Source organism: Cherax quadricarinatus, chromosome 33, assembly GCF_038502225.1.
Source record: "Cherax quadricarinatus isolate ZL_2023a chromosome 33, ASM3850222v1, whole genome shotgun sequence".
In the NCBI taxonomy this organism is placed as follows: domain Eukaryota; kingdom Metazoa; phylum Arthropoda; class Malacostraca; order Decapoda; family Parastacidae; genus Cherax; species Cherax quadricarinatus.
This window is the reverse complement of record NC_091324.1, coordinates 16,149,196-16,170,879: the sequence shown is the minus strand read 5'-3', so window position 1 is coordinate 16,170,879 and position 21,684 is coordinate 16,149,196. Positions and strand designations below refer to the sequence as shown.

At 41.1% G+C, this 21,684-nt stretch overlaps 1 protein-coding gene across 14 annotated transcripts in view; it reads left to right on the top strand.

Annotated features, from left to right (window-relative positions):
* Positions 1 to 21,684, top strand: part of Fas3 (fasciclin 3) — a 160,979-nt gene that overhangs the window by 25,460 nt on the left and 113,835 nt on the right. For 4 of the 14 annotated variants that reach the window (XM_070090877.1, XM_070090869.1, XM_070090876.1 and 1 more), the window contains exon 1: positions 19,575 to 19,936. The exons of the other annotated variants lie outside the window; for them this stretch is intronic. In XM_070090877.1, the coding sequence (XP_069946978.1) occupies positions 19,825 to 19,936 (112 nt within the window). In that variant the 5' untranslated portion in view covers positions 19,575 to 19,824. Of the gene's footprint in view, positions 1 to 19,574; positions 19,937 to 21,684 lie in introns of those variants that run through there. 14 annotated transcript variants of the gene reach the window in all.

Below are 21,684 nucleotides of genomic sequence, written 5' to 3'. Positions count from 1 at the left end.
ACAGCACGTCAAGTATTAAAAACCATTTGTCTCCATTCACTCCTATCAAACACGCTTGGATGTTCAGTCCTCCACCTTCATCAGAAACTGTCACTCTCAGACAATTCTATGTGGGCTGAGGATCTGGTTTGCACACCTCACATACAGCCACATTCTTGTACATTGACATATGTGATGTGTGTGACGTATATGCAACGTACTGGAGCACATATTAACTGCCAACGACTTCAACACCTTCATGTAAGTTATAGTTTTTCATAATTACCAGGTGCCCGTAAGGACCTGAAGGATTTTAAGGGGAGCATTTTGACACTGGTATTTTTAAACTGATGGGTTATTTTTTTGTTGTTGCGTAGTATTTATTTGAATTTTGGGGGGAATATTTTTTGGCGTTCTTTTTAAGTTTATTTTTTAATGCCAAGAGCCTTGGATGACCTTGTTGATCAAAAAACTTTTCAAATTTCGTAATTTCCTTCCTTCCGGAGCAAAGGTAGATAATCAGGCACTACAGTGTTTGAATATCCAGGTTCTGATGGATGCGTAAGCCTGCGGGCTGCCAGCAACAACAGCGTAGTTGTTAAGACAGCAAGAAAGTCTAGCCTCACTCCGGGCTGCAAGTGTAGAACCCTCGAAAACTGTCCCGTTTTCCCGCTGCTCAGCCATTATGTGGACCAACTTTGAGCGCTATGTCGTCCAGAGCAATTTTCACTTTTCCTATAAGCGGCGTCTGTGGAGTTATCTCATGAATATTTCCTGGTGGTCCCTTATATTTTTTTTTCACCAGTTAAACATTGAATGGACAACTTTTCAAATACTGTCCTCATCCAAGAAATTGTAACATTGATATTCAGAACAGCCAGTACCAGCTGCTCGTCAAAAGGGGTGCGGATTAGGGGTGTTTTTTTTATGAACGAGAAAAGGCTTTTTTTTTTTTTTTTAGTCTGTGTGGTGATGGCATTTGTGGAGGGGTAGTAAAGGGAAGGGGGGGGGGGGTGCAGCCAAACACACAGTGGCGAGGGGAGTGAGGCGAGACAGGCTACTAATCTATGACCACACTGATAGATTACTACCATCAGCTGTCATGGGTGGCATTATCGTCCCCGCTTCAACCCTCTCCCATCCCTCCCTATATCCGACGCTGCCACTACCACAGGGAGCATGTATAGTGGTCTGTGTGTTTATACGTTTATAGCGGAGAGATCCCTTCGCTCGTCGCCAGTGAAGAAAGGGTTTTACGTGGAACCTGATAATAATAATAATGGAAAAAAGATAAGGGATACATAGATATGATTCAGGGTAAAAAAAATAACACCACCATCAAAGAATGTAGATGCAATACGATCACAACAGGAGATGCCTCCAGAAAACTTACAAAGGAAAATAAAAGAATAAAGAATTGTAGGACAAAGGAAAATAAAAGAATAAAGAATTGTAGGGCTCAGATAAAGGAAGGAAAATATCTGGTACTACTAGTTGTTAGGTAAGACACATATGCAACAGTTAGGCAACTTTATTCCGAAACGTTTCGCCTACACAGTAGGCTTCTTCAGTCGAATACAGAAAGTAGGCAGGAACAGTAGAGATGTGAAGACGATGTAATCAGTCCATCACCCTTAAAGTCGTAGAATTTGAAAGAATAAAGAATTGTAGGGCTCAGATAAAGGAAGGAAAATATCTGGTACTACTAGTTCTGAGGAGTAGCTGCAGATTTAGGTCACGAGCAGCAGGCAGTACCTGCTTTCTTTAACTTCAGGAATTATTTGTGCGAAATGTTAAACAAGTAATGTTCTTTACGAGTCACTTCTTAAGTTGAGGAGCATTTAGGACACTTCAAGGTTAGGTACGCCATTATCTGAGCTTTTAATTTTTTTTAATTTACCCATACAAAAGTATACTGATTCATAGGCCAAAGAATCGTAATGTAGATAAAAATATAATAGATACCTACATAAATTCACACATGTATAATAAATTACCTTCACCCAAACAACATAAGTATGGAAGAGTTATTAAAATCCATTAATTCAGTTCACAATACAGATAAGCAAACACAACGTAGCACAATTTTATCAATACATTATCCCCCACTCAAAAAAAAAATTCCAAATAACCAGGTGGGCAAACCACTACCCAAATACAAATAAGGGATATAAGAATATGAAACAAGAATATTAAACAGGAGCAACTACCAAGACAACATAGATAATTTTATATTGTGTGAACACTGTTGCCTTTTCTTCTATCCAAGCAGCCAGTAAACCACAACTCAGTATATCCGGAAGACCGCTATTTCTTTTCCACAGTCTACGCTGCGTCACGCATAATTTTCCTCTGTTGTTGTGAGTCAACTTCAGCATCGGGCCGACCTTGTGGATTTGTTCTTCAACTGGGGCGCACAAAACCTGTTTAACTGGCATTTCCAAGGTTGCTCCGGGCCTCCAGTCTCTTCCTGGCCATAATATTGTCTCATTTGATCCGTTTATATAATCGTAGGATGTGACCCGGCCTCACAGCTGACAAAACAACATACAATAGAAAAAAAATAAAGTAAGGAAACTAGAAGTATTCTGCTGCTAATTACATACAGTGGAAGGAAAGAAACAAGCAGACTAATACTCTAGGTGAAAAGAGAGGTGGCACAGAAAGTAATGTAAGAATAAAGGCGAAATGAAAAACAGACACGAGAAAAAATAAAAAGGAGAAAAATACAAAATACATAACTAACCCCTAAAATATTCATAAGCTGACATAGCTACAACGGAAAAATAATACATTTAAAGAACTCATCAGTTAAAAGGCGAAAAGGACACAACTAGGTTAAATTATCATACCAGAGGTGACAAGAGACCAAGCCTAGAATAACACAAGGGAAGAATTTACCTAAGTTTGTAAATAACACAACATAGGGGTTATGATATTTTATTAATAACCCACATGTTGCCTGAATACATCATAAAAACAAAGCCGGGTAGAATAATAAAAAAAGAAATACACATAGGAATACATTGAACATGCGTAGTTACCATCAGAATAATACATATAACCAACTAATGAAATACAGAAGCGTACTTAATGCAATCAAAATGAAACTACAAAATATACTAGGAAATGAAATAGGCAATGTAAACAAATGCCCAAGAAACAGGTTTTGAGATTGGAGGAAATTATTAGAAAGCCAAGACATATATGTACAATATAACAAGAGATCGGAATATTGAAATAGGAATAGGTAGTAGGTTGGTAGACAGCAACCACTCAGGGAGGTACCAATGTCTTGCCAAACAAATGTGAAACAGAAACCTGTAATTGTTTTACATTTTGCTACTTATTACATTTAGGTCACGCTGCACGTGGATGTACACGTATATGCATACACACCAATCTGATTTTTTTTTTCTATTTTCTTATTAGTTCTTGCTCTTATTTATTTCCTTTCATCTCTATGGGGAAGTGGAAAAAGAATCCTTCTACCATAAGCCATGCGTGTCATAACAGGCGACTAAAATGCCGGGAGCAAAGGGCTAGTAACCTCCTTCTCCTATCTTAAATTACTAAATGTAAAAATAAATTATTATAGTTTTCTTCTTTTCTGGGTCACCCCGCCTTATTAATATGTATACGCTATAAGCATTACCACTTATTGGCATTTTTTTCACTGATACCGATACCATAAAAATGGCCGATACCTGTCAGTACCAGTACCTTAGCATATCCCTACTTCACGTCCGCATAACAGTGATGCTTGTATAGTGCACCTGGTAATGCTTGTAGTGTGCACCTGTGCTTGTATGCTTTCTGTAAGAGGAATAAGAAGGTGAGACTGTGTGTTTTCCTGGAACTGGTGTTGGTAACATAGTCAATAGGTCGGATAATATCATGTCATGTAATGGGAACAACCCCATTATCTGTCTCACTGCTGGTGGAAATGATATCGGGAAGGGTAGGAGAGAAGAGCTGCTAGATAGGCACAGGTCAGCTGTAGATTTAATTAGGTCTGAGGGAGGGGTCCCAATCATATGTAGCATCTTGCCTGGAAGGGAAGTGGGTAATGAATGGATATCTAGGGCATTTTGGTGTAAATTGCTGAGTAGACATACTGCAGGGAACTTGGAATCCCATTCATTGACAACTGGGACAACTTTTATGGCAAACATGATACGTATGCAAGGGATGGGGTACAACACTCTCGATCGAGATGGTCATTGCTGACTTGTCTAGGGTTTTAAACTGATAGGAGATAGAGGTACGAGTGTGTGGGAAACTGTCAGGTTGCAGCACTAAGGTTGAAAACAGTTAATGTTAAAAAGACATTATTCATCATAAAGTTATGAATGAAAACAATGGATCGGGTCAGCAAACAAAGGGAGACAGCAGTGGGCAGCAAGAGACTAGCTCCCTTAAGGTTTACTATACCAATAACAGGAGTGTAAGAAATAAGATAGATGAGCTATGATTAATTGCAAGCGCAGGAAGCATAGATATTATTACTTTAACAGGGACTTGGTTCAGTCTGATAGAGAAATGCCTTCTGAATGCCACATACAAGGCTATAAGTCATTCCACACTGACAGGGTCAATAGGAAGGTGGTGGAGTAGCGATGTTTGTCAGAGATAATTTAAATTGTGTTAGACAAGATATAAAATTAGAAGTGTCAGCCACTGAATCTATTTGGTTACAGCTTCTCTAGGACCATGAAAAACAAATCTTGGGTGTGATTTCTATGCCCTCAAACCTTGATAGGGAGTCTACCTGGAGGGCATTCCGGGGATCAACGCCCCCGTGGCCCGGTCCATGACCAGGCCGCCTGGTGGATCAGGGCCTGATCAATGAGGCTGTTACTGCTGGCCGCACGTAGTCCAACGTACGAACCACAGCCTGGCTGATCTGGCACTGACTTTAGGTATCTGTCCAGCTCCCTATTGAAGATAACCAGGGGTCTATTACCAATTCCACTTATGGTTGGTGGGAGGCTGTTGAACAGTCTTGGGCCCCGGACACTTATTGTGTTTTCACTTAGTGTACCAGTGGCGTCCCTACTTTTCACTAGGGGTATGTTACATCGCCTGCCAAGTCTTTTGTTTTCATAGGGAGTGATTTCTTTGTGCAGCTTAGGACCGGTCTAGCTACCCAGACAACTTATGTTCCGAATAGGGAAATCAGATCAAACAAAAATGATCCAAAATGGATAAATAATAGATTAAAACATCTCATTGGTCAAAAGAGAGGCATATATAGGCGAATAAAAAAGGGAGAGGCGCAGTTAAGAGATCAATATATTCAGGTAAAGAGAGAAATAAAAAAAAAAGGAATAAGAAAAGCAGAGAGAGATTATGAGGTTAAAGCTGCAAGGGAATTGAAGACTAACCCAAAAGGATTCTTTCAGGTATACAGAAGTAAGATTAGGGACAAGATAGGCCCACTCAAAAGTTACTCGGGTCAGCTCACGGACAGTGATAAAGAAATGTGTAGAATTTTTAACACTTCCTCTCAGTTTTTATACAGGAAGAAACTAACGATATTCCAGAAATAATAAATTATGTAGAACAGGACGATAATAAACTATGCACAATTAGGGTCAAAAGTGACATGGTCCTTAGGCAAATAGACAAAACCTAACAAAACCCCGGGCGCTGATGAGCTGTATGCAAGGGGCTCTTGATTTAGGGAATTGGATCTGTGCTCCAGTTCCCCGAATTAAGCCTGAATGCCTTCCACATCCCCCCCCCCCAGGTGCTGTATAATCCTCCGGGTTTAGCGCTTCCCCCTTGATTATAATAATAATAATCTAAAGGAATGTAAAGAGGAGCTTAGCAAACCTTTGGCTAATCTTTTCAACATATCACTACTAACTGGCATGGTGCCAGATAAGTGGAAAATGGCAAATGTGATACCTATTTTCAAAACAGGTGACAGGTCCTTAGCTTCAAACTATAGACCAATAAGCCTAACCTCCATAGTGGGAAAATTTATGGAATCAATAATTGCTAGGGCAATTCATAGCCATCTTGAAAAGCATAAATTGATCAATGAATCTCAGCATGGTTTTACAAAGGGGCGTTCCTGCCTTACAAATTTATTAAATGTTTTTTTCTAAGGTGTTTGAGGAAGTAAATCATGGTAATGAATATGATATTGTGTATATGGACTTCAGTAACGCTTTTGATAGAGTCCCACATCAGAAACTATTGAGGAAAATTAAGGCACATTTGTTCCTGGGCAGAGGCATGGGGAAGCGTCATGAGCGGTGTTCCACAGGGGTCGGTGTTGGGCTCCTTGTTGTTCACAATCTACATAAACGACATAGATGTGGGAATAATTGGGGGATACAAGCAAGTTTGCCGATGACACCAAAATAGGCCGAGTTCATTCTGAAGAGGACATTAGAGCGCTCCAGGAAGATTTGAATAGACTGATGCAGTGATCAGAGAAGTGGCAAATACAGTTTAATATACACAAATGTAAAGTTCTAAACATTGGACAGGAAAGTAACCATGCCACATATAAACTAAATAATGTAGATCTTAATATTACTGATTGCGAAAAGGATTTGGGAGCTCTGGTTAGCAGTAATCTAAAACCAAGACAACAGTGCATAAGTGTTCGCAATAGAGTGAACAGAATCCTTGGGTTCATATCAAGAAGCATAAATAATAGGAGTCCTCAGGTTGTTCTTTAACTCTATATATCTTTGGTTAGGCCTCATTTAGATTATGCTGCACAGTTTTGGTCACCGTATTACGGGGCGGATATAATTTCACTGAAAAACCTACAAAGGAAGATGACAAAGTTGATCCCGTGTATCAGAAATCTTCCTTACGAGGATAGACTGAGGGCCCTGAATTTGCGTAGAATTAGGGAGCTGTGAATGAGGTGTATAAATGGAAAACAGGAATAAATAAAGGGATGTAAATAGCATGCTAAAAATATCCAGCCAAGACAGGACTCGCAGCAATGATTTTAAGTTGGAAAAATTTAGATTCAGGAATGATATAAGAAAGCACTGGTTTGGTAATAGAGTTGTGGATGAATGGAACAGATTCCCGAATACCGTCATAGAAGCTAAAATGTTGTGTAGTTTTAAAAATAGGTTAGATAAAGACATGAGTGGTTGTGATTTGGATCTGACTAGCTTGTGTGAGTAGGTCTGGCGCCGTGCTCGTTCCTTAAGTGGATGTGACCTGGACCTGACTAGGCTGGGGCATTGGCTTAAGCTGGTAGGAGACTTGGACCTGCCTCGCATAGGCCAATAGGCCTACTGCAGTGTTCCTTCTTAATGTTCTTAATGCTTGTAGTGTGCACATGATAATGCTTATAATACATACATGGTAATACTAGTGAGGTACACATAGCACACATAGCTAACACACCTCACCATGCCTCACTATAAAACCCAGGCACAGAGGCGAGAAACGGCCGGAAATTATCTGGATATCATGTGTTGTGTGAGGCTGGAGTGTGTCCACGCTAGCGGGGTAGAGCAGGGAGGGACCCCACCAAGCCAGGACCTCGCTCAGGAAATTACCAACAGTTGGCGCTCACCAGCCTAGGAGGCGTCGGGGCTCTGTTGGGTAAACTTGCATAGGCTTTCTTGGTCCTGAACGTAAATAGAAATATTAAAATGCTTGGGTGATTTTCTTTTCATAATTTTACTAAATGCCGGATTGCAGTCGTTGGATCAGTTACCCAAGAAACCAGAGATGCAAGATGTTACTTGGACCTGACTAGCTTAGGCCAGTAGGTGACTTGGACCTGCCTAGCATGGGCCAGTAGCTTCATCAGTCCAGCACAAAGAAGAGAGGGGTAAGGAGAGGAGGAGTTTGAGGTAATCGGTCCCTTAGCCTGGAATCGACGTTTTCAGTCCATCACTCTTGTAGAAAGTACAACTAGTTTCTGATTTCCATACTGCAGATTCGCAGAATGAACATAAATGCGTTGTAAAATGAAGGGTGAATTTAGGTAATGGGTTCTAGTTGGAAAAATTTAGATTTAGAAAGGATAAAGGAAAGCACTGGTTTTGTAATCAAGTTGTGGATGAGTGGGACAAACTCATTCGTTCATGTGGATAAAGAAACTTATGTACAGTTCAAGACGTTGTTAGGTAAGACACATATGCAACAGTTAGGTATCTTTATTATGAAACGTTTCGCCTACACAGTAGGCTTCTTCAGTCAAGTACAGAAAAGTTGATAGAAGCAGAAGATACTTGAAGACGATGTAATCAGTCCATCACCCTTAAAGTTTTGAGGTGGTCAGTCCCTCAGTCTGGAGAAGAGCATTGTTCCATAGTATTGTTTCATTCTATGGAACAATGCTCTTCTCCAGACTGAGGGACTGACCACCTCAAAACTTTAAGGGTGATGGACTGATTACATCGTCTTCAAGTATCTTCTGCTTCTATCAACTTTTCTGTACTTGACTGAAGAAGCCTACTGTGTAGGCGAAGCGTTTCATAATAAAGATACCTAACTGTTGCATATGTGTCTTACCTAACAACCTGTCGGTATTTTATACCATTTTAATGTTCACAGTTCAAGACATTTATTCAAGGAAACGTTTCGCCACGAGTGGCTTCTTCAGTCCTAATACAGAGAAAATTAAGATGAATTAAGATGAAGTGTCGCATGGGTAGAGGTGGTAGTAGTCTTAGTGGAATTAAGGAGGTGAGACGGATGGCTACAGAGGGACCTGTTGACATCAAGTTACAGCATTTTCCAGAATGAGTAATATCCTGTTGATTAGCAATTTTGAGATACTGTAACTACCGGACTTTTGCTTTATAGTGTTGCTGACCGCAGTTATACAGAGACTACCTTTCTCTCCTGAAGGCACAGAGCTTCAAGAACCGTTCTTCCTTTCTGCACGACTGCATCGAAGAAATGGTCGCAGGTAGATCCACTCTGCAACATCTCAGGGATTCTAAACATCCCTTCTCTCCTGCTGTCTTGGCTTTAGATTTCTGCTTACCATGACTCCTAAATCTTTTTCACATTTTGTATGATCAAGCTCTACTTCACCAAGTTTATAGCTTCGAGGGTCATTTTCATTCCCAAGGACTAGTGCTTTATACTTGTCCACATTGAGCTTCATTTGTTGTTTTTCATACCAAGACATTAATTTATCCAAATTCTCCTGGAGTTCATTGGTATCCTCCTCAGAATGAATCATACGGCCTATTTTTGTATCAGCAAATTTGCACATGTCACTTGCAATTCCTTCATCAAGGTCATTAATGTAAATGATGAGCAAGAGAGGGCCTAAAACTGATCATAGTTGAACGCCACTAGTGACTAATTTCCACTCAGATTTGACCCCATTAATGGAAAGTATCTGTTTTCTATTGGCAAGCCATGCCTCTATCCATGCTAGAACTTTTCCTCCTGTACCATGAGCTGCCACGTTTCTTAAGAGTCTTTTGTGAGGTACTCAATTGAAGGCTTTACTGAAATCCAAATAAATATCATATTCTTTATTACTGTCTACTGCCTCAAATGTTTTATTGAAGAACGTCAGTAAATTTGTCAGGCAGGAATGACCTCTCGTGAACCCATGCTGAGATTCATTAATTAAATTGTGCTCTTCAAGATGACTTCTAATGATATCATCTATAATTGATCCTAATACTTTGCCTACTATAGACATCAGGCTAATTGGACGGTAATTTGAAGGAATGGACTTAGACCCTGATTTGAATATAGGAACTACATTAGCTATCTTCCACATCTCTGGCTCAACACCAGTTAGAATGGACGCATTAAACACGCTTGTTAACGGCTGACTAAGTTCCATCTTGCATTCCTTAAGTACCCTGGAAAACAACTCGTCGGGTTCCGGGGACTTATTTTCTTCAGTTTATCTCTTTGATAACCATGTCCGTCGTGACAGTAATATTCGTTAATTTGAATTCTTCAGGAACTGAATAATTGTTAATTTCTGGAATCTCATTTACGTCTTCTTGTGTAAAGACTGACAAAAAATAATCATTAAATAGAGAACACATTTCCATTTCGTTATCCGTCAACTGTCCATTCCCAGTTTTCAGAGGTCCTACTTTTTCCCTCACATTCGTCCTGTATACTTGAAAGAACCTTTTTGGATTAGTCTTTGATTCATTAACAACTTTAACTTCATAGTTGCGTTTAGCTTTTCTAATCCCCTTTTTTACTTCTGTTTTAAACTGAACATATTGGTCAATAAGGTTAATCTCTCCTCTTATGGTGCGCCTATAAATTCCCCTTTTATCTCGTAGTAAATGCTTTAGCCTCCTGTTAACCCATTTGGGGTCGTTATTATTTGACCTAATTTTTCTTTGGGGAATATATATGCTCTGAGCTCGTTATACATTATTAAGAAAAAAATCATAATCGCAGATCCCTTGGTAATCGTAAGTATGATCATCGTCAATAAAATTATTAGCTAGATAACCCCAATCGAGATTAGACAGGTGTTCCCTAAGTCCATGATAATCTACAGAACGAAAATCAGGGACTTTTACCAAATTATCATTATTCTCGTATTCCCAGTTAATGCTAGAAGTGACAGATTTGTGATCACTTGCGCCAAGCTCTTCAGCGATCTCCAGATTATTTACGAGTGTTTCCTTATTTGACAAGACCAGGTCGAACAAATTATTAGCCCTGGTAGGCTCTGTTACACACTCAATTTGACTAAAGTTAAAAATCCCTACTATCACTACGTTATTGTGTCTAGAAGCCCTAACAATTTTGTCCCGAAGAAATCTCCCTCTATCGTGATCCAAGCCTGGAGGTCGGTATATTACACCTAGAATTAGTTTTTCTTGACCTACAAACTCTACCCAAACAGATTCTGTTACTAATCCATCTATTTTTTTTTTACCTGTTTCATGCAACAGTTTATATTTTCTCGTACAAATAATGCAAATCCTTCCCCCTTCCCTTTATATCTATCCACATGGAACAACTTAAACCCTTGAATATCACACTCAGCAATCATATTTCGACTTTTTAAATCATACCACGTTTCACTTATTACAATGACATCAAAGTTCCCAGCACACGTTACCAAACGTAATTCATTAATCTTATTTCTTGCACTTCTACTGTTAGCATAAAATACAGTCATATGTTTTTTCTTCTGCACCTTTTTTCCTATTCACCTTTGCTTTTACGCATTTTTTGTAATTATTACCCAGTGCTACTCTGTGACTGTTATTATTAAGATTCATAATATCAAACTCTAGTTTAAAGTCCTAACAACACACTCAACTGAGCTAGCAAGAAAACCCACGCCTGCCCTGGGTAAGTGAACCCCATCCCTGGCATACATGCCGTTTCTACCGTAGCAGTGGTCCCAGTACTGCACTATCCTTACAGTGTTTGTCCTGCCTACAATTAATACCGATTGCTCTGGACAACCATTCATTTCCAACATCCCTACTTGGCAAAATGCCACATGTAACAGGGTGCCTCCCCCCCTTCTTCCTAATTATGTCTATTGCTGGCCTGTACCTCCTAACTCCTCACTTCTACGCTTGCCTACATCATTGCCTCCAGTACTGAGGCAGATAATAGGATTGATCCCATTACCATTCATGATGTTGTCAAGCCAGTTAACAATATCCTCCATCCCAGCCCCAGGAAAGCGAACCCTCTGTCTCCTACTATCCTTCAGGCAGAAGGCCTTATCCATGTACCTAACCTGGCTATGCCCAACAACAACGTTTTTACCTTCCTTGGTGTCGTTCGTTGACTCTCATTGGGTAGCACGGAGAATGGGTTCGATGTTTCCACAAGAGTTTCCTGGATCTTCGCTGTTTCTACCTCTCCATCCATCCTCTTGATCCTTAACTTTGTCCCATGCTTTCCAGCCACTGTCCAGGTTCCTTTCTTGGTTTGAGGATTCACAACAGGAAAATTACTACGAATCCTCTTGCTTTCCTCAGTCATATGATGAGGCACCCTCAGTTCCTCCCTAATCTGCTGGTAGAGTTGCTCAAGAGAGAATATCTTGGTTCACATCCACAGAGAGCACACTAGACAAGTCTTCACAGAGCTAAATACAGGTCACCTATACTCAGGTCATTCCAGTTCAGCCCACCCAGGTAATTTCTCAGTCCTATGAAATCAGTCAAGTGGAAGTCCGGGACAGACTTGATTGCCATTATTAGGGTAATTCCATGATATATTAAAACTGATGATTTGTGATCACTTTCTCCAAGCTCATCATTAACCTCAAGACTATTAATTAGTGATTCCCTGCTGGCAAGAACCAAGTCAAGCAGGTTATTTCCTCTAGTTGGTCCTTTCACAAACTGTTTTAAAAAAACAATCCTGAATCGTATCAAGAAAGTTACTTGACTCTAAATTTCTTGTCAAATTGCTCCAGTCAGTTTGTCTAAAGTTGAAATCTCCCATTAGCACAACATTTCTCTATGTAGATGCCTTACGAATTTCGTCCCATAGAAGTTTACTGCACACACTATCAAGGTTAGGCGGCCTGTACATCACACCCAAAATTAGTTTTTCACTGCCCCCAATAAGCTGTAACCAAACAGATTCAGTGGCTGATGCTTCTAATTTTATATGTTTAACACAACAATTTAAATTGTCTCTAACATACATCGCTACTCCACCACCCTTCCTGTTGACCCTATCAGTGTGGAATAATTTACAGCCTTGTATGTGACATTCAAAAGGCATTTTCTCTATCTTTCAGATTGAGCCAGGTTTCTGTTATAGCAATAATATTTATGAAAGTTAAGACACTTGTGCAACATCTGGTTATCTTTACTGTAGACGTTTCGCCATCCAGTGGCTTTATCAATACAGCTTCTTGGACATAATTAGAAAACAGAAGAACTATATACAAAAGATGAGGTAATCAGTCCCTCAGCCTTGGAGGTGGTGTTTACAACACCGTGGTTGTAGAGATTCTGAAGCACAGGTAAGGAGACTGGCGCTTATATAGGCGTCAGTGAAGAGGGACGTGTAGTAGACGAGGGCATAGTCACTGGTAGGCAGGATTCCCCAGTGGAAGTAGGTCCTTCCCAAATTGATGGACTAGTTGTAGAAGTCGTGCTTCCATCTGGGAGAACATCTTCCACCCTCACCCACCCCACCCTAACTCTATTCAACACATTCAGAACATAGAACACTGGAACACTACACACACACACACGAAACAACACCAGACAGCCACATCCATCTGGACTCTCTTACCTCCTCCCAAGAACTTGACACTCCTTTCACCAACACAGACGTTAAAACTCTCCTCAGACACCTTCCTCCCAAGGCCCCTGGTGCCTCTGGCCTAAATCATATTATCCTGAAACACCTTCCTGACTCTATCATTACTGCCTACACAAACCTCCTCAATGCCTCCCTTGCTTCTGGATACTTCCCTTCCCTCTTCAAAGCTGCTACTGCTATCCTCCTTCCTAAACCCAATAAAGACCACTCTGACCCTAGAAACTATCGCCCTATCAGCCTCTTCGAAACTTTAGGAAAACTCTTTGAAAAACTCATCAATCATCGCCTTCGCAGATACCTGGAACACAACTCTCCACTTTCTGATGGCCAGTTTGGCTTCAGAACACACAGATCCACACAGGATGCCATTAACATCATTCTCAACTACATCCGCATAAACACAAAACAAAGAAACAGGACAGCCCTGGTTGCAAAAGACGTTGAAAAAGCTTTTGACACTGTCTGGCACGAAGGGCTCAAGTACAAACTCTGCACTGACTTCAACCTGCCTCTCAATACTCGTAAACTCCTCTGCAACTTCCTAAACGGCCGTACCATGAGAATAAAATTCCAAGGCTGTTACTCTGACTATTTCACACTAAATGCCGGAGTACTACAGGGATCTGTCCTCTCCCCTACCCTCTACATTTTATACACTAACGACATTCCAACACCTGTATACCACAACTCCATCACACTAGCCTATGCAGACGACATTACACAACTTATCACTCATGCCAATATAGATACACTCACACACAAAACACAAAATGAGGTCGACAGGATAGCCACCTGGGAACAAAAATGGAGGATCAAAACCAATGCAGCTAAATCCAGCATTGCGTATTTTAACTACAGGAAATGTGATCCTCCATTACCTGTCGAGCTCAGAACAGCTGACACCCGCACTTACATCCCCATCACACAATCTGTCACTGTCCTTGGCGTTAATCTTGACTACCTTCTTCGATTCCAGGTTGAGGGACTGATTACCTCAAACTTCTACTCTCCTTACCCACTTCTACTTTGTATTGGACTGATGAAGCCACTGTGTGGCGAAACGTTTCTTCAATAAAGATTCCCATGTGTTGCATAAGTGTCTCAATTCTTCTAATTAAATCTATAGCTGACCTGTACTTATCTAGCAGCTCTTGTCCTCTACCCTTCCCAATATTATTTCCACCAGCACTGAGACAGATGATGGGCTTGTTTCCATTACCTGACTTATTATCCAACCTGCTGACTATGTCACCAACACCAGCTCCAGGGAAGCACACTCACTTTCTTATTCCTATTACAGAAAGCACGGTCCATATATCTTACCTGTGAGTCACCAACCACAGGAATTCATTTACCTGTATTAGCAGGGAAAGTAGTACCTTTACCTTCACTAACCACTGAAGTACACTCATTTGTAGATGAATGGTTCAGAGAACCGACATGGTGATAAATTAGACACATATGCAACTCTTGGGTATCTTATTGAGGAAACGTTTCCCCACACAGTGGCTTCATCAGTCCATACGTAGGAGGAACTTGAAGAACAGGAGGAGAATGAGGTAATCAGTCCCTCAACCTTGAGTCGATGTGTTCAGTCCATCAATCTTAATTAGAATACGGCAGATGAGCGGAGAAGTAGCTTATAAACCGTATGGCAGGAGAGGTGCAGCAGTCATAGGTCGTGTCACATTTGTTCAATGTGGAAGTAGGTCGTGCCCAAGAATTAGGCAAGCGAAGAATTCCTAAGTATTAAGATCCCAAGAAGTTGCAGTGTCTGACAGATTTGTAGATGAATGGTTCAGAGAACCGACCTATGACTGCTGCACCTCTCCTGCCATACGGTTTATAAGCTGCTTCTCCGCTGATATGCCGTATTCTATTCAAGATTGATGGACTGAACACATCGACTCAAGGTTGAGGGACTGATTACCTCATTCTCCTCCTGTTCTTCAAGTTCCTCCTACGTATGGACTGATGAAGCCACTGTGTGGCGAAACGTTTCCTCAATAAGATACCCAAGAGTTGCATATGTGTCTAATTTATCAACATGTCGGTTCTCTGAACCATTCATCTACAAATCTGTCAGACACTGCAACTTCTTGGGATCTTAATACTTAGGAATTCTTCGCTTGCCTAATTCTTGGGCACGACCTACTTCCACATTGAACAAATGTGACACGATGAGATTAAGACACATGTGCAACATATGGGTATCTTTATTGTAGACGTTTCGCCATCCAGTGGCTTTATCAATACAAAATCTAGGACATAACTTGAAGACAGTAGAACTATGTACAGAAGATGAGGTAATCAGTCCCTCAACCTAGGAGTAGGTGCGAAGAGCACCATAGTCGTGGAGATTCTGAAGCAGAAGAAAGGATCCTGGCGCTTATATAGTAACGTCAGGTGTAGCAGACGAGAGCATATTCACTGGTAGGCGGGATTCCCCAGTGGAAGTAGGTCCTTCCCAAAGAGATGGGTTAGTTGTAGTAGTAGTTGTCGTAGTCGTGAAGGTTATGTACATGTCCTCAGAATTAAGATTCCATGATGTTGCAGTGTCTGACAAGTTGTGTTAAAGAGAGAAATAAAAAAGGGAATTAGAAAAGCAAAAAGAGATTATGAGGTTAAAGTTGCAAGAGAATCGAAGACTAACCCAAAAGGATTCTTTCAGGTATACAGAAGTAAGATCAGGGACAAGATAGGCCCACTCAAAAGTTCCTCGGGTCAGCTCACAGACAGTGGTAAGGAAATGTGTAGAATTTTTAACACATACCTCCTCTCAGTTTTTACACAGGATACCAGCGATATTCCAGAAATGATAAATTATGTAGAACAGGACGATAATAAACTGTGCACGATTAGGGTCACAAGTGACATGGTCCTTAGGCAAATAGATAAATTAAAACCTAAATCCCCAGGCCCTGATGAACTGTATGCAAGGGTTCTAAAGGAATGTAAAGAGGAGCTTAGTAAACCTTTGGCTAATCTTTTCAACATATCTGGCACCATGCCAGTTTGTAGTGATAAGTGGAAAATATCAAATGTGATACCTACTTTCAAAGCAGGTGACAGGTCCTTAGCTTCGAACTATAGACCAATAAGCCTAACCTCCATAGTGGGAAAATTTATGGAGTCAATAATTGCCGAGGCAGTTTGTAGCCACCTTGAAAAGCATAAATTAATCAACGACTCTCAGCATGGTTTTACAAAGGGGCGTTCCTGCCTTATGAATTTATTAACCTTTTTCACTAAGGTATTTGAGGAGGTAGATCATGGTAATGAGTATGATATTGTGTATATGGACTTCAGTAAGGCTTCTCACAGGGTCCCACATCAGAGACTATTGAGGAAAATTAAGGCACATGGAATAGGAGGAGAAATTTTTTCCTGGATAGAGGCATGGTTGACAAATAGGCAGCAGAGAGTTTGCATAAATGGGGAGAAATCAGAGTGGGGAAGCGTCACGAGCGGTGTTCCACAGGGGTCAGTGTTGGGCCCCCTGCTGTTCACAATCTACATAAACGACATAGATGAGGGCATAAAGAGCGACATCAGCAAGTTTGCCGATGACACGAAAATAGGCCGTCGAATTCATTCTGACGAGGATATTAGAGCACTCCAGGAAGATTTGAATAGACTGATGCAGTGGTCGGAGAAGTGGCAGATGCAGTTTAATATAGACAAATGCAAAGTTCTAAATGTTGGACAGTACAACAACCATGCCACATACAAGCTAAATAATGAAGATCTTAATATTACGGATTGCGAAAAAGATTTAGGAGTTCTGGTTATCAGTAATCTGAAACCAAGACAACAGTGCATAAGTGTTCGCAATAAAGCTAATAGAATCCTTGGCTTCATATCAAGAAGCATAAATAATAGGAGTCCTCAGGTTGTTCTTCAACTCTATACATCCTTGGTTAGGCCTCATTTAGATTATGCTGCACAGTTTTTGTCACCGTATTACAGAATGGATATAAATGCTCTGGAAAATGTACAAAGGAGGATGACAAATTGTGTACGAATAGTATATAATACCGACAAGATGAGATTAAGACACATGTGCAACATCTGGGTATCTTTATTGTAGACGTTTCGTCATCCAGTGGCTTTATCAATACAAATTCTAGGACATAACTTGAAGACAGTAGAACTATGTACAGAAGATCACCTCATCTTCTGTACATAGTTCTACTGTCTTCAAGTTATGTCCTAGAATTTGTATTGATAAAGCCACTGGATGGCGAAACGTCTACAATAAAAATACCCAGATGTTTGTAGATGAATGGTTCAGAGAACCGACATGTTGATAAATTAGACACATGTGCAACTCTTGGGTATCTTTATTGAGGAAACGTTTCGCCACACAGTGGCTTCATCAGTCCATACAAAGGAGAATCTTGAAGAACAGGAGGAGAATGAGGTAATCAGTCCCTCAACCTTGAGTCGATGTGGTCAGTCCATCAGTCTTGAATAGACTATTCAAGATTGATGGACTGACCACATCGACTCAAGGTTGAGGGACTGATTACCTCATTCTCCTCCTGTTCTTCAAGATTCTCCTTTGTATGGACTGATGAAGCCACTGTGTGGCGAAACGTTTCCTCAATAAAGATACCCAAGAGTTGCACATGTGTCTAATTTACCACCCAGATGTTGTACATGTGTCTTAATCTCATCAGGATGACAAAGTTGATCCCATGTATCAGAAACCGTTGTGTAGCTTTAAAAATAGGTTGGATAAATACATGAGTAGATGTGGGTGGGTGTGAGTTAGACCTGATAGCTTGTGCTAACGGGTCGGTTGCCGTGTTCCTCCCTTGAGTCAATGTGACCTGACCTGACTAGGTTGGGTGCATTGGCTTAAGCCGGTAGGGACTTGGACCTGCCTCGCATGGGCCAGTAGGCCTTCTGCAGTGTTCCTTCGTTCTTATGTTCTTATGTTCTTATGAGGATAGACTAAGGGCCCTGAATCTGCACTCTCTAGAAAGACGTAGAATTAGGGGGGATATGATTGAAGTGTATAAATGGAAGACAGGAATAAATAAAGAGGATGTAAATAACGTGCTGAAAATATCTAGCCTAGACAGGCCTCGCAGCAATGGTTTTAAGTTGGAAAACTTCAGATTCAGGAAGGATATAGGAAAGTACTGGTTTGGTAATAGAGTTGTGGATGAGTGGAACAAACTCCCAAGTACAGTGATAGAGGTCAGAACGTTGTGTAGCTTTAAAAATAGGTTGGATAAATACATGAGTGGATGTGGGTGGGTGTGAGTTGGACCTGATAGCTTGTGCTACCAGGTCGGTTGCCGTGTTCCTCCCTTAAGTCAATGTGACCTGACCTGAGTGAGTTAGGTGCATTGGCTTAAGCCGGTAGACTTGGACCTGTCTCGCATGGGCCAGTAGGCCAGCTGCAGTGTTCCTTCGTTCTTATGTATCTTTATTTCGAAACGTTTCGCCTACACAGTAGGCTTCTTCAGTCGAGTACAGAAAAGTTGATAGAATCAGAAGAGATGTGAAGACGATGTAATCAGTCCTTCACTCTTGAAGATCTAGTGATGGACTGATTACATCGTCTTCACGTCTCTTCTGCGTCTACCAACTTTTCTGTACTCGACTGACGAAGCCTACTGTGTAGGCGAAACGTTTCAACAATGAAGATACATTACTGTTGCATATGTGTTTTAATCATCAGTTAAGTTGTAGAAGACTCAGGCAACAATGAAGATTACACAAGTGTCACATGTATCTCACTTTTCGCCTTTTATTATTGTTCGTTGGAGACTTGAGGGAAGGAAATATTTGATGGGACAGCCATCACCGACACCAGCCCTGCTAGTACTGCAGGGCTGCCAACACAACCTCCTGGAATTCACTCCTCTCAGTGCCCACAGTATTGCCAACTTTGAGTCAGTGCATTTGACCTTTTGGGGTAAAATAAGTTACTTTGGCCTTCATCAGCAAAAGTCATTATTGTTGTGACGTGAGTCATGTTCGCAGAAAAAGGAAATTGAAATAGCTTGCTAACCTGATTAACGGTAGGGGAAGGATGGGGGTAAGGGACGGGGAGACGCTGGACGGCATCGCCTCCCCCATAACTCCAACCTCTAGGGGCGAGTTGCCATAACAATTTTTTTTGGTTTTCATATACCAACGAATTAAAAGAATGTATTTCTTCTGTATTTTGCATATGCTTAGAATAAACCTTCAAAACACTGAATTTGGACTGAAACTTAGATGTAAGACATTGCTGTTAAGAGAATAAAATTAAAATTGAAATAAATATTTCAAATGGTGGATGGTAGTTGTGAGGAGCGTACCTGGCCGCCCCGCCAGCCGCTGTGTAACCCAGTATACCTGAGGAGCGCGTGGAGGCTACACGCTGGTACTCTCGCTCCCACTGCCTGTGATACTTTTAGTAGTCGTTATGCTGTGATAGGATATACATGTATTTGTCTTCGTCCAGTGCACCTATTAGATGATACACACTTGTTAATTACACAGTGAGTCGTAGGGGATCTGTGTATTGTTTGTAAGAGCCACGAGGTGTTTTACGAGTGATAACTATAGTAGTGTGTTAAGAGACTTCAACAGGCCATGTGCAAGTGTTCCTTTGTGCGAGGGGCGTTGGTGGCCCTCGTCCTCATGGCCCACGCCAGAGCTCAGGAATATACCGTCGACGACCCCACTGGTGATGTCGTCTTCAATGGTAGGTAGTCTTACTAGGCATTTTTTTCCCACTGTACCCCTTTGGCGAAATTATTTTTTCAATAGTAAAGCGATTCCAGATATTTCCGTATTGTTGGTAAATAATAATAAAATTATAGCTCGGGTGTTTTCAGAATAAGATCTCGATTAAATGTTATGGGTTACGTAGCATAGATGATGGAATAATCAGCAACATAAGTAGATAACGATTCAAAATATTGTCATTAATCCCTTCAAAAGAGGGTGCATATAAACTTGAAGGGCACTTCATTCTGCCAGTCAGACCTTGTTACCTCCCATTCCTCAGGCTTTGTATACCTCTACGGAAAAATAAACACAAACAGTATAATGTGATCCTCTATTGACAACATTTCTCCTAGTTTAGAAAGACACGTAAGCAAACACTATGACATATTAGAAAACGTTTCGGTCCTGGGACCTTGATCACTTCTAACATACAGAACGAACGAACGAACGAACGAACGAAAGTAAGTTCAGGTAAGATCCCAAATGGGATGAGCGGGGAAGACGGGACAGACGAAGGATAGTGCTGGAGAGGAGTGTTCTTAGTCGTGTAGAAATAGAGCCAGGGCTTAATCCAGCAGCGAAGGCGATCGTGGGACAGATATTGAGAAGAGAAATTCAGGCTCTTCTGTTAGGACTCCAGAGGTAGAAAGACATTATATATATAGGCGGAGAGTGAGATGTGACGCACGTGACCTGAGGAATGTCATAAGAACATAAGAATGGAGGAACACTGTAGAAGGCCTACTGGCCCATGCGAGGCAGGTCCTTATCAAAACAACCTCTGCCTATGATGAGGACGGGTAGACTGTTAGGTAAGACACATATGCAACAGTTAGGTATCTTTATTGTGAAACGTTTCGCCTACACAGTAGGCTTCTTCAGTCAAGTACAGAAAAGTTGATAGAAGCAGAAGATACTTGAAGACGATGTAATCAGTCCATCACCCTTAAAGTTTTGAGGTGGTCAGTCCCTCAGTCTGGAGAAGAGCATTGTTCCATAGTATGAAACAATATGTTTCATACTATGGAACAATGCTCTTCTCCAGACTGAGGGACTGACCACCTCAAAACTTTAAGGGTGATGGACTGATTACATCGTCTTCAAGTATCTTCTGCTTCTATCAACTTTTCTGTACTTGACTGAAGAAGCCTACTGTGTAGGCGAAACGTTTCACAATAAAGATACCTAACTGTTGCATATGTGTCTTACCTAACAACCTGTCGGTATTTTATACCATTTTAATGTTCAGGACGGGTAGACGATGAAATCATGTGACTCCTGTGTTGTTGGGTTGGTGCTGCTTAAGTATCATGTATGCCAATGTTTTCGAAATTTTGTAGTTTCCAGTGTTGCGTTCTATAGTGTCGGTGACGGCGATTAGTGAGGCTTCTAGGCACCGTCGGCGTCTGAGGTCTGGTTCGGTGAGAACGAGTTGTGCCTCGTTCCAGTTCATCAAATGCCCCGTGGAGTCTCTGTGGAGGACACAGGCGTACCTTACATCGTCTCTGTTAGAGGCATTTCGATGCTCATTCAGGCGGACTGCAAGATCTCTGCCTGTCTCGCCTACATATTTCTTGGGACAGAACCCACAGGGGATAGTGTAGACGCCTGCTGTAGAAGTTAGAGGTGTGGGGCTGCGTTTCGTAGTGAGGTCTTTGATAGAGGATGTGTTTATGGTGGAAACGTTGATGTTACTCATAGCAAGTGCCCGGCGAGTATTCG